The 12,445-nt window shown below is 40.1% G+C and overlaps 1 protein-coding gene across 1 annotated transcript in view; it reads right to left on the bottom strand.

The window, feature by feature from the left end:
* Positions 1 to 2,581: 2,581 nt before the first annotated feature.
* The window catches only part of wdr11 (WD repeat domain 11), a 52,234-nt gene continuing 42,370 nt past the window's right edge, over positions 2,582 to 12,445 (bottom strand). Inside the window, exons 20-29 of the mRNA XM_053333053.1 lie at positions 12,335 to 12,443; positions 10,941 to 11,003; positions 10,523 to 10,588; positions 8,610 to 8,799; positions 6,437 to 6,532; positions 5,580 to 5,745; positions 5,081 to 5,178; positions 4,639 to 4,784; positions 4,037 to 4,119; positions 2,582 to 2,791 (exon numbers count right to left, since the gene is read on the bottom strand). Coding sequence (XP_053189028.1) covers positions 2,595 to 2,791; positions 4,037 to 4,119; positions 4,639 to 4,784; positions 5,081 to 5,178; positions 5,580 to 5,745; positions 6,437 to 6,532; positions 8,610 to 8,799; positions 10,523 to 10,588; positions 10,941 to 11,003; positions 12,335 to 12,443 — 1,214 coding nt within the window. The 3' untranslated portion in view covers positions 2,582 to 2,594. The remainder of the gene's footprint in view (positions 2,792 to 4,036; positions 4,120 to 4,638; positions 4,785 to 5,080; positions 5,179 to 5,579; positions 5,746 to 6,436; positions 6,533 to 8,609; positions 8,800 to 10,522; positions 10,589 to 10,940; positions 11,004 to 12,334; positions 12,444 to 12,445) is intronic.

Consider the following 12,445-nt stretch of genomic DNA (forward strand, 5'->3'; position numbering starts at 1 on the left):
AAATCTGAGGTGAAGAAAAGAGTGAGACAGTTAGACCTGGGCAGGGAGCTGAAGCCAGCTGTTGGCCCTCCTTTCCCAGAAGAAAAGAAGTAATTAATTGCGGAAGCAGCTCATGCAGGAACCGATTCACTTTTAAGACACTTTGAGAAATGAACGAACATTTAAATTCTATCTACCTGGGTTGAAATAAAAGGGGGTAATTGCAAAGGGTACTTACTACAACGGGGTCTTTTTCTAACAAAGTGCCTGCCATTAAAGAGCAAAAAAACCTACCAAAACACACACACACACACACACAACCACTGAGCCTGCTGTTTCCTTTAGAGAGGTAAGGGCGCCCTCTTGTGTCAACATTATTCACAAATGAAACAACACAGAAAATATAAATGATAATATTCATTTTTATTGCCATTCATATGTACATAAATCTTTTTTTTCTCTCTTGTAATATATATATATATGTATGTATATATATATATATATATATATATATATATATATATATATATATATATATATATATATATATATATATATATATATATATATATATATATATAGCTTAAAGCATTAAGATCACTGTGTAAACCAGGAACAGAGAACAATGAAAAAAGGCTGAACTTTGACACCGTTACAATGATTGATTACAATGAAGATACACTGTTTTAAGGCATGTCTTCTCTTTCATGGTCACATGCCTGAATTTTGAAACGAGCATTATTTTGAAAAGTTCATTGAAGTATAAAGAAAAGCAGCGAGTGTTAATCAAACTAGTGCCTAATCATCAGGAGGCAGAACAGTACATGTTGCTTCACAATACTGCATGATGTGATTGGAGGAGGACACGCAGCATTGGGGATGGGGGTGGGGTGGGGGGGGGGGGACTACAGCTGATTATCTGTTGAGTTGTGTGACTCTACGCTCACTCTCGATGAGATCCTACAGTATGTCAGTGGGGTTATGTGAAATGGATCTACAGGAACAATACGTAGTCCTAAAATAGGTCTGGGTTGCCATAGTGACACTGCCTGGGGTTCACCGTTACACAGAAGAGAAACAGCACTGACGTGTTTATGAAACACAATAACACACTAAAAAAAAAGGTCCCGTGGATGGAGTTACTGTCTGGTTTCAGGACAACTAAACACATTACAAGGCAATTAAACACACAGCTACCACGCATACAAACTCAAAACTCTGTGCATTGTCATACAGATGATTCTGACGATCAGTGGATATTTACGATGTAAAAATGAGGCAACAGCGGGGCGGAGGAGTCGTGGTGCCGAGTATAAACCGTTTCCCTAAACTATGTGTCAGGGTTTTTTTTTTTTGCGATTGTGATGAGCAGCAGCGGCGACGGGAGCAGCAGGGATTATTATTTGTGCGTAAATGATCCATCAGAGGTCTGATTAAAATGAGTTACAACACAATTCGACGGCTCTTCTTGTTAATACACACACACGCCAAGAGAATAACCTCATTATACAAACATCAAGGAAATACACAGAGCAAATATCCTCACAAGTCTTCATAAAAAGTAGAAAATTAAAAATTCCATTTGGATTCATGGAATGGATTCATGAATAACCCACATCGATTTAACTCTACACAAGCTAATTAAATGGTATCACCAAGGTGGCAGCGGCTAGTCCCCCCCCGAGCCCCCCCTCCCCTCTGTGTTCAGGGAGATAATGGGGCAATAAGAACTAATAGGTGTATGCTTGCCTGGCTAACAAATCTTACTGCTATCCCTCAGTAGCAGCTGCAGAGGCTGGTGCTGGAGCAGGCTTTGGTCACTGGCTTACACAGCACCACCTGCTGAAGACAAAACATCCGGTCTGTTATGTGTCTGTCTAAAGTAATGCTGTATCTCAGTTATAGGAAAGGTCACACGAGTTATCGTTCAAATAAAGTGTTCTTTTTTTTGGTTAAATCAAAAGTGCAAAATGTTGGAATTCAGTCACGTCGTAGGGCTGCTGGTAATTGGAAGCCTTCTACGATGCCAGTGCATTTTCTAAACGAAGCAGGGAACGTATTATTTCTGGGGATGAATTCAATGTGCCACATTCAATCTCAGCAGCAAAAAAGGCAAATTAAATCTAAACCTGTAAAACTACAACAGTACTTTGAAGATATTAATACAGGCACGTGAAATAAAGCTTAACAAGCAACTATTTAAAAAAAAAATCAAATGAGTTCAATTCATTAACTAACAAAAACACAGATTTATATCGAGATGAATAACAATGTATATTAATTCCCTTGTAGGGGGAATGAGGATAAACGTGTTTCTTTTGGGGGCTGTTACATGCATACACAAATGCACACAAACACGCACTGATCATACCAAACATTAAGAAATGTCAAACTCATTACAGCCACAGAGAGGGAGGAGGGGGGGGGGGCAGACTCCAGTGACGGACTGACAACATCACATGGAGGAAACTCATCTCTCATGTCTTGATGAACGTGATTCCTCCTGGATTCCCTACACTATAGTAAAGTTATTGAAGTTAGATTGAATACCCAGCTCTCGATTTGAACGAAGAGTATGTCATCCATTTTCCCTCAAAACCTCTCGGCCTCGAGGGTCACTCGGTGCTCTCCTGGCCCAGCTCGACTTCCTCTTCGGCGACGACTTCTGCCGCACCTCCCTCTCCTTGGAACAGCTCCTCCATCAGCTGCTCCCCAGCGCTGCCGGCCCGCGACGCCCACAGAGCAGCTCCCTCCCGCAGACCAAGCTGGCGGAGCAGCCGTGCATAGTCTAAAAATGCAGCCTCAATAAGCTTATGTGAAAACACGAGTCAAGGACAACTCATGATATTTCATGGGACATAAAACACACAGTATGCCAACGAAAGCTATCTCCTCAAAACTTTCTTATTATCTAATTTCACACTTTTTAACTGCCAAAGTTGAGTAACTATTCACTAGATGATTGCTGGGAAAAATATTAAAAGCTACGACACCGTTACTTTTGATCCACTGACGTTGATAGGAGGTTGGAAAGTAGTGCTTGATTTCCATAAAAATGTCCACATGCAAACAGGTGACAAAGTAAAATAAGCATTATGAAAGCAGGCTTTAAGGGGTCACAGAGTTTGGTAAAGATCACATTTATAAGAAGTTTTTACAGTATTACTACAGAGTGTTTTTAGCCTCTGCTCCAACATTAGTTGGTCAACACTGGTGCTTGTTTCCTGGGACTGTGCTTGCATTTTCAACTTGAGCCCAATATGAGGAAAAGAGGGATCTTTATGTTGGTTTTTCCATGAATGTGTAACCAGCCTATATTTCCTAAAAAGTACTTGTACGACAAAATGGAACAAATTCAGATATTATCTATAAATAAATAAGTGGCTGTAAGAACATTAATTATACATACTGGATAAAATATTGCTTTAGGGTATTTCCCATTTTAGTTTTTTCTGTTGTCTTGTTGTGTGTTATTCATTGCTAATATAACAATATAGAATATTAGAATTAAAAATGCATATGGCTATTTAAAAAAAGACAATGGCTGACCATGAAGTAAATATCCACCAACAAGATCATTTCAGTAATATAACAGTAACAGTCTAAACTGAACATATTTACTACTGAGATAAAACACAAACTGTGATAAACTGTGGTGTAATCTACAGTATAGAGGAAGGACATTTAGGAATGAAGTTATTACAAGATAAAGTATTAACCTTTTTATAGTTGGAATTATTATTACAACAGATCATACTCAAACTGAGATCTGTCTCACAGTGGACAGGTGTGATACAAAATGGTCTTAAAGTCTAGTTTTTAAAAGTCCTCTCATGACTCTGCAGCTTAACTGAGTTCTGTGACGAGAGTGTGACATTGGCTATCGGGAATATGTGAGATGTAGCTCGATGTGCTCTGTGGAGCGACTAAATTGACCTTCATCGGGAAAAAAACTATTGAGTGCACATCTGTAGCAGAGATAGACAGGGGTAGCAGCGGAGCTACGTCTCTGGTTATAAATGGCCCTCAGGGTACAGTAATGGATTTTGAAAAAGGATATTGGAAGAGTCGTTGGCCTCCATCAGCCCATACTTCAGACAGGCTTCGATGAAGAGGGCGGCGCGATCAAAGTGCCTCATACTGTCCAGGAGATGAAGGAGGACGAGAAAGACACCGGCCGGAGAAAGAGGAAGAGAGAGAGCTATTGTCACACACCGGCATTATCCCTGTCTTGATGTCTCTGATCCTAGAGCATACATCCACCCTGTCGTCCTGATGCCTGTCTAATTCTCTATGAGAGCTCTCTCTGCTAAAGGCTTTTCTGAACACAAGTTGTCAAGGTGGAGGACAGATAGACCAACAGGAGGTTAACTGGAGGTAGAAGATACAGGGGCAGACCACTGAGAAATACGTGAGTGGTTATGTTTGTGAATGAAGGAGGAGGAGGAATTCAAGCAGAAAACACAGTAAATACATTTTAAAATAGAATCTGAAAGACTACAGAAGTGTAAAAGTGTAAAACTGTATGTGTCAGGATGGAATTCATCTCTAAATTGTTTTCCATTTAAAAATTCAATAACTTTCAAGATTACCTTACTCAATTTCTAACATACGTTAAGCTCATAAGAGCACCGGTCTTCAATAACAGCGAAAACATACCTGTGGAGCATCTCTCCTACTTTGTAAAAGCAGCCTAGAGAGAGCAGTACCAGGATGGCTTTGGACTTTTGGTTGACCTGTGGAGAGCACAGATGTTCTGCCCATCGCTTCAGCACGTCTGAGCTCTCTGCCGGGTTCAGACGCACCTGTAAAAACAGTCACGTTCAATGCACTGAAACTCCAACTGTTTTAATGGTGCTGATTTGAGGCAAAAAGTACACACTATGTACCACCAGTTGTGCTAAGCAGCTCACAGGTGTGACTACCTACATGTGACACAGTGGTATTCACAACATGCTATGTGATTTAGTGATATTTAGGACTGTTATTTTTTGAGAATTGTAGGATAGCACACAGAACACCCACTATTCACACACTATCCAAACATTACATAGTAGCTATCTGATGTTTCCTGTTGATGGACGCTGTCATGCTGAGTTACCTTAGCCAGCCAAGCAGCGCGGTTCCACTCCCCGTAGGTCTGCAAGTAGCGGCAAGCATCCGCCGCCTTGTCAATCAAACACAACAGCTGTACTCCCTCTGATAGACGCAGAAAGGAGAGCAGAGTTGTGTAAGTGAGATAAAGAAATGATGGCCCATAACTATCCATCCTCTTCCACTGTGACACCATTGTGATGATTTCTTTATACAGTGTAAATCTGCTGGCAGTAGCCAGGCTCATTACACAATATGTGGATTTAGAATTCAAAATGATTGTGAAAATTCAGAATAAATAATGTGTGACAGAAATCACTGCAAACTTTTTAAGAGAACTAAGATAAAACATATATTCCAAATATATCTAGGCAATTTGACAAGTCTAGACATTTGCTGATTTATTTAAATAAATTCTAAAATTATTTCAAGGCTTCACACACATATATTGACTACTGCTTGTAAAATAAGAGCAGGAAATGTTGGTAACAGGTACAAAAATCTACCTGCTAGCTTGCCGTTGGCGATCATGTTGGTGGCCACCAGTTTGATGGTGGACTGTGAGGGGCCTGAGGAGGTGATGGTGGTCACGAGGCAGGCCTTCAGTGAATCACAGTAGTAGCTGGAGTTGTCTGCACTAGTCTCCAACAGTAACTGCACTGCCCGGTCCGTCTGAGAGCAAGAACAAAGAGATGACAATGTAATGACTGAGAACATAGAGACACAAGGCATTAGTAGCTCCTAGTGGCAGGAGGGAAATGATGTCTATTATCATGCTTTTCATCTGGTGGAGATGAAGGCTTGAGCCCACACTGGGGTCAGCACAGGCTAGCATCTGCCTGTCTCTGTCTCAGATGTAAAAACTAAACCACCATCACTCAGCCTGCACATTGCAGTGTGTGATTAGAAGGAGAGTGGTGACATTGAGAGGGGAGAGAGGTGACTCCAATCCTCACAGGCAGAGATGTTAGAAAAGACAGAGGGAGCACTTATCATCTATATTGCTTCATTCGATTTCACAGCACAAATAGGTTCTATTTACTATTATGACAATATGCATGTCATGTGTGTACAACTAATGGGTGTGAAGGTATTTGTGTGATAGCAGTTGGTCTAAAAGCCTGTAAAAGAAAGGGGGGAGAGAATGCAAAATGTAATGTTTATTTTGTAAACTATCAGAAGGATGTGGCAGCTAAAAACAAAATGTCAAAAACATTTTGTCTGTCTGAACAGAACTATTGCAACATCTGAGCAGGAACTTTTACGTTAAGTCACTCTCTTATGATATGAATGCAAAGTGTATCTGCAGCCACCTTCCTTACAGCCATGTTTGTGTGAGCAGTACGGGTAGTGTAGTACTTACCTGTCCCAGCAGGAGGAGCTGGTCAGCACATTTCTTAGTGTGTTCATAACTGGAGCGCTTCACCTCCTGCAGGTGAACTCGATCCAGCTGGAACTTCTGTTGAGCAGTAAGGTGGAAAAGAAAAAAGTTAACTTTTCAACACAAACACAAAATGTAATCGTATATATATTTATTTTTTTTAAAATGCAGAAGTTATGAAGTGAGATGTATTCTATGCTTGATACATATAGATTAAATTGATTGATTTGTGTACAATAACAAGAGGGATTTAACTCAAATCCTTCACTTTTCATTGGACTGCTAACAAGTGGGTGTGGCATACGGAGCATGTAGTTAGCTCCTTTTCATCTTTTCGCCAACCACGCAGGTTGTGTTTCATTACTATTAGCTAGTAACAGTGCTTACCGCATATGCCAGTAGCCTCATAACCCATTGTTTCTTTTCTGTCCTTGGAGTTTACACAGTGTTTTCAGAGCTGCAGTCTTTCATTATTGGTGGCTTTCTCTCAACTGTTTGATTAATTTTCCCCTGATGGGGGATCAGATTTTTTTTTTCTCCACTGAGCAAATGATAGGTGTGAAACATCTACACAGCAATAGATATTTCAAAGTGTGAGAGCTCATCACTTTTATAAGAGGACTAGAGAGAGAACAAGAAACAATGAGGGGAGAGATAAGAGCATAGTATGAGTGCCTGTGTGTGTGTGTGCGCGTGTGAGTGTGAGTACTTATATCTATATTGAGCACAGAAGCTTTACTTTTTTTGTACGTTATGATGATGAATTCTTGTGTGTCAGAGCCGTGGGCATAAATCCTTGCAGAGATACCAAATGAGTTTAGTAACTTCAAGGCTGTGTGCTCTGTATTGGAGTTTTGGATATTAGTAATTACAGTCAGGCTGCTGCCACTGAAGCTGCTTCATGACAACAGGGGCCAAATGTAGCTGCATACTGTCTGGGTAGCTCTTTGGAAAACTCCTAACTGTGTGATCACTGCATGGCCCCTCATTAATGGGGAGTAGAACTTTCACAAAAACAGAATGGCGCATAATCCATAAAAACCAGACGAAAAACACTCAAAGAAAAAAGATTACAGGCTAATTTGAGACTTTTCAAAAGGACCTCTACTCACTGAAATTAGACAGTCCATTTATATTCTGCTACTTCGAACTTCAATGCTAGCTAAAAGCTACTTGACACTTATTTTTCAACTAGCTAATCTTCTTTCATCAAAAAAAAAAAGAGTACATGTTCTTTTCCTCTGCTTCCTTGGGTATTCTGGTGAAGCCTTGTGGGGGGAAAAAAGAACAGACCTACCAAAGACCAGATAATGCTTTTCTTCATTTGCACAGTGGGCCAACTTTTTAATTACTACCCATACTTTTTTTCCCCCTTTCCTTTCGTCTTTTTAAATAAAGTCCACAAAAGCATTTTTTTCTGCTGCACGAAAATTTAGTCCGAATGTGTGGCACATCATGATGACAAAACAATAATCTAAAAATGTTTAATCTGAACATTCCCTGGCAACATAAAGGCAGATGTCTCTATTCGAGTGGCTGCCATGCCAACCAGCAGAGAGATACAGGCAGACAGAGTAGAGGATGACCAATTAATGTGCATCTTTTGAAGAAACTTTTCTTACACTCTTCAGAGCAAACTGGGTCGATCATTAAAGTTTTCTTCTTCCTCTAAGGTTTCAGGGTAGTGTTTACAAGGGCCCTGTACACTGCTTCAGCTTCATGTCATTAGCTAGACGCATTGAGACGAGCACAAACAAGAGAGGGATTTTTATTTAGTGGAACGTATCCCAGTGGGCTAGACTCATTGTGAAATTCATTTTGGAGAGATAGGTTTGACCTCAAAGGCTTAAAAGTATGAGTTGCTCCCTTAAAGACTTGAGCTTAGAGAGTCATCAGTGGAGATACACAAAGACATGACATTAATAGTGGAAAGCACTGTTGTTGACACTGTAGATGACAAAGCACAGGCTGCTTGTGTTTGCTTATACGTGGTGTGATTTGAAGATACTTAAACTCGGTATGACTCCTAAGAGGATTGTTTAAAATAATCACTGTTGGGATCATGTGCTTGTCTTTATTGTTGCTATTTTTCAAAGAGAGAAAACTCAACCAAAACACACGCCAACACTTTCTCCTCTTCCTTCGTTTCACTGACCTGGAAGTAAGAACTCTCGCACAGGACGTCATGGCAGATGTCCAGATGATTGTGAGGTGACTGCTGGGTTCCTTCGTTTTGGGCCTGACCCTCGGCTGCGGACAGGCTGAGTTGACGAGCCTGGGCGAAAGACTGGAGGTAGTGGGACGCTACTGTCCAGAAGTTGAGGTCTGACTCGTCCCCAAACAGCCTGTAGTTTGCCACAAGATTGCATCAGTCTGAATCAACATTGCTGTGTTCTCCTTGTAGTTTGCTCACTAATGACCATAGTTTCTGGATCTCCCCAGCCCACGCCGCACTGTCTCAGCAAGCTCCCTCTATCCCCTCTCCGCATCCTTCTTCCTTTTCTTCCGTCGTTTACTTCCCTCAGCCTCCTTTTAACATATCTGCACAGGCACACAGCTGTTGCTAGGTTACCTTGCCACATTAACAATGGCATGAAAACTTGGATGGCTGGATGCAGAGAGACATTACATAATCACAAGCTCTCTGTGTGTGTGCACACTTTCAATATTGGCGGTGGTGCTAAAAGGCTCCTGTAGACTTTCCAGGTAAATCGTGGCTTTAATAACAAGATGCAAACAAGCAGGAGATATTGCATTTCTGCTCATGCTGGCTGCTTTAGATTTGTCAGATGCTCAAGGGAAATGAAAAATGGAACACTGACAAGATCAGAGTTACTGACATTGACTCTGATGTCATGCTTTTTGTGGAGATAGAGATCACATAGCTGTACAGTTACGCCAAAATAAAGCCTATTGTTGTGGCAGATAATTTGACAATTTTAAAAATACCATTATGAGTACTGAATTGTTGTACAATAATCTTATATGCACCATGCTAATCTTTCACACTACATAAATGACATATTCTAAATTAAATCTATATTTCTATAATGACACTGCCCAAATATGAACATTGAAGCAGGTTTTGCTCACTATAATCATTTCTCCTCTTCATACTGATAATTAGAGGATCCGTCTTAACACCTTTACAATGTGAGTGATGGGGGCCAAAATCCAAAAGTCCTCATTTTGAGCAAAAATGCTTTTAAAAGTTTTTCTAAAGTTAAGGCTTCAGCAGTCTGAGTGAGTCAAATAAAGTGGATATCTGCCACAGTTACAGTATCTTTGTATAACATTCCCTCTGTGTCCTGATAGACAGTATTTCCCTGTTGAGCTGCAGTGGAAGGATAGTGACAAAAAGAGGGAATGTGACACTGAAAAGACCAACTTTGAAAGAATATCTACTTGATTTGACACATTTGGACATCTGTAGCTTCATATTAGTGTCAGATATTTACTTATTTTTACTTATTACATCACTTATTACACATTATGAAGGATCAGTATTAACAGGAGGAAGTTGTACAGTAAGATAATCATGTGTCAATGTTGAATTTGGGCAACTGAATATTGTTTCAAAAAGTATACCATCAAGACACAAGACACAGTTTCTTGCAGAGAAAAGAGCCCCGATCCATCTAATTATGCCCTCTTCAATTTAATTATTATGCTAGACTGCTGCCACAGATTGGCTTTAGTTCATTGTAACAAATAGACACACTCCATTACCTGAAGAAAATATTCATACAAACAGACAGAAAGACATTACCAGAAGCAAATATATTCAGTCCACAGTCCAAGACAAGTTTAAAATGCCTTCTGAGTTTCTTCATTAATAGTAGATTACTCTGTAGTGTTTATGGTTTCAGCTCACCTCTAGGATCACAGCTGTTTTTTGTTTTTTATCATTTTAAAGCTTATAGAAACTATGCTTTTGTTAGAACTCAGCAGCACTGTCTGAATGTTAATATAATGGTGCGGAGGTACCAGGAAACCCTCATGAAGACAATTCAGTCTGTGCAGACAGCAAACAGTCCCACTGTAACTTCATGTTGAGCTGTAACTCACCGTGACACCAGGAGGCAGCGCTGCAGCAGGCTAAGCTCCGGGTCCTGTAGCACACTCTTCATATCACTGGGGAGCCAATCAGAGACAGACAATGAGACCACAGCAAGAGCCAATTCCATTTCTCAAATACAGCAGGCCCAGTGCGGCTGTTACAGAAGATTCCTCTTATCTGTCAACCCACAGACTACATGCTCTTTGGGCCTGCTGTCTAAATACAAAGCACCCTTGAAACAAAAAGTACATAAACACAAACTGACACTTGGGAAACATATACTGACAATCACACATACATTCACATGCATCAACATCTGTATGAGCACTTGCATCATATCATTAACATTAAATATTGTACAGTAGTTTGAGCTACAGTGTGTAATCATCGTCTAAAGAAGACAAGAGAAATAGCATAATAACTTACTTTGACAAAGAGTTGAGCTGCTCCTGGATCAGACCTTTTATCTCAACTTTCTCATTGTAGTCTCTGAAACAGAGGGATCAAATTCTGTCAAATGGCTCCCCATGTCTTCCTGAAATAAAACCTGACCTGATATTAAATGGGAAGCTGAGAACCAGATTGAAAGAAGTTGATCTGTGGTGTCAGGCAATAATAGATAACTCTTTTTTAACATTTATACTGAGGTCAGGTAGCACTCTGCGACTGCTGCTGATATTGCTGCCTAAATTACGATAAGGCAGCTGTGTGTGTTTAATAGAGGAAAGCAGTGCCACACTTAGGGCTCAGTTAAATGGGGTATAATTACACCAGAGTATAGTTTAACACAGATGTGCCAGTCTGACAAAAAACAAAAACACAGTCTCTATCTCTCGGTCTGGCCTCTATCAGCTCCCAGGTGAACTTGTTTATGAGGGAGTGTTGCTCAAACTGCCAAATTGTGCTTTTTCTCTTATCAAATTAAACTGAATGTTTGGGTGGTTGACAAATAGTGTGGAGGTATAAGACACTAAATTAAGGCAAGTCTAATTCCTGTGATTATTAGAAATGTATTCAATATTCTGTTCTCTTCCAACTAAGTATAGGTTTGTAACTTAAAATTGAACTACTACTGAAAAAAAGCTTAAAAAATTCATCAAAATAGTTTTTTTGATGAAGCCAAACAATCTTAGATATTTTTCAAAGCTGAATTTGATATGTTTTATTATCAGTGTGTAAAAGCTGTGACAGGAATGTTTAACAGAAGATTGACTGGAGGTCTATAGCCTCAGCTTCAACAATGTACAGTACGCAGGTTCAAACACAGTTTAACCTCAAGCTGCTCTCTTCAATCGCTGATGCTCGCTCTGTGGATATCAATAATTGAAACTACTGGCTGCTATCAATGTGCTGCTCTGTTCACTTCAGTTCTGTTCACTCTCAATGCTTTGCTTTAGGGGAATGAGCCAGTGTTTCAATGGAGCAAAATGGGTTGTTTTTTTTACAGCTTGTGTACCCAACTGCAGTGAGATAGAAATAAACACTGCATTGGAATTGGATCAAGCTTTACAGAGCTGATAGAATTACTTAAAAAATGCATTGGCCAGCCCTGATACTGATCTTTCAAGACTGGCTCAGGGCACTTACAGCACAAATAAGACTATTCATAATTCACTGTTTTATTCTTCTCTATTCTTTGACAGTATGTCTTTGTTCACACACAGTAGAGAATGTTAAAACTAAAGCTAAGAATGTGTGTTTACTCCTCACGGGTGTCAAAGTCCAGAGAATTGAATTGAATGAATGTGTTTGTCTTAGTGTTCCACTCATGATTTAATAAGAGTGAATCATTTTTGACACATTTTTGGGGTGAGACCTACACTTGAGTGATGTCCATAGTGAAGGTTCCTGACCAGGGCTGCAGCAGGAGGAAAGCTTTGAGGGTGAGAGAAGCTCGGGGCATCAGCAGGTAAGGACACCAAACGGAATCT

Source organism: Scomber japonicus, chromosome 14 (genome assembly GCF_027409825.1).
Source record: "Scomber japonicus isolate fScoJap1 chromosome 14, fScoJap1.pri, whole genome shotgun sequence".
Lineage (NCBI taxonomy): Eukaryota > Metazoa > Chordata > Actinopteri > Scombriformes > Scombridae > Scomber > Scomber japonicus.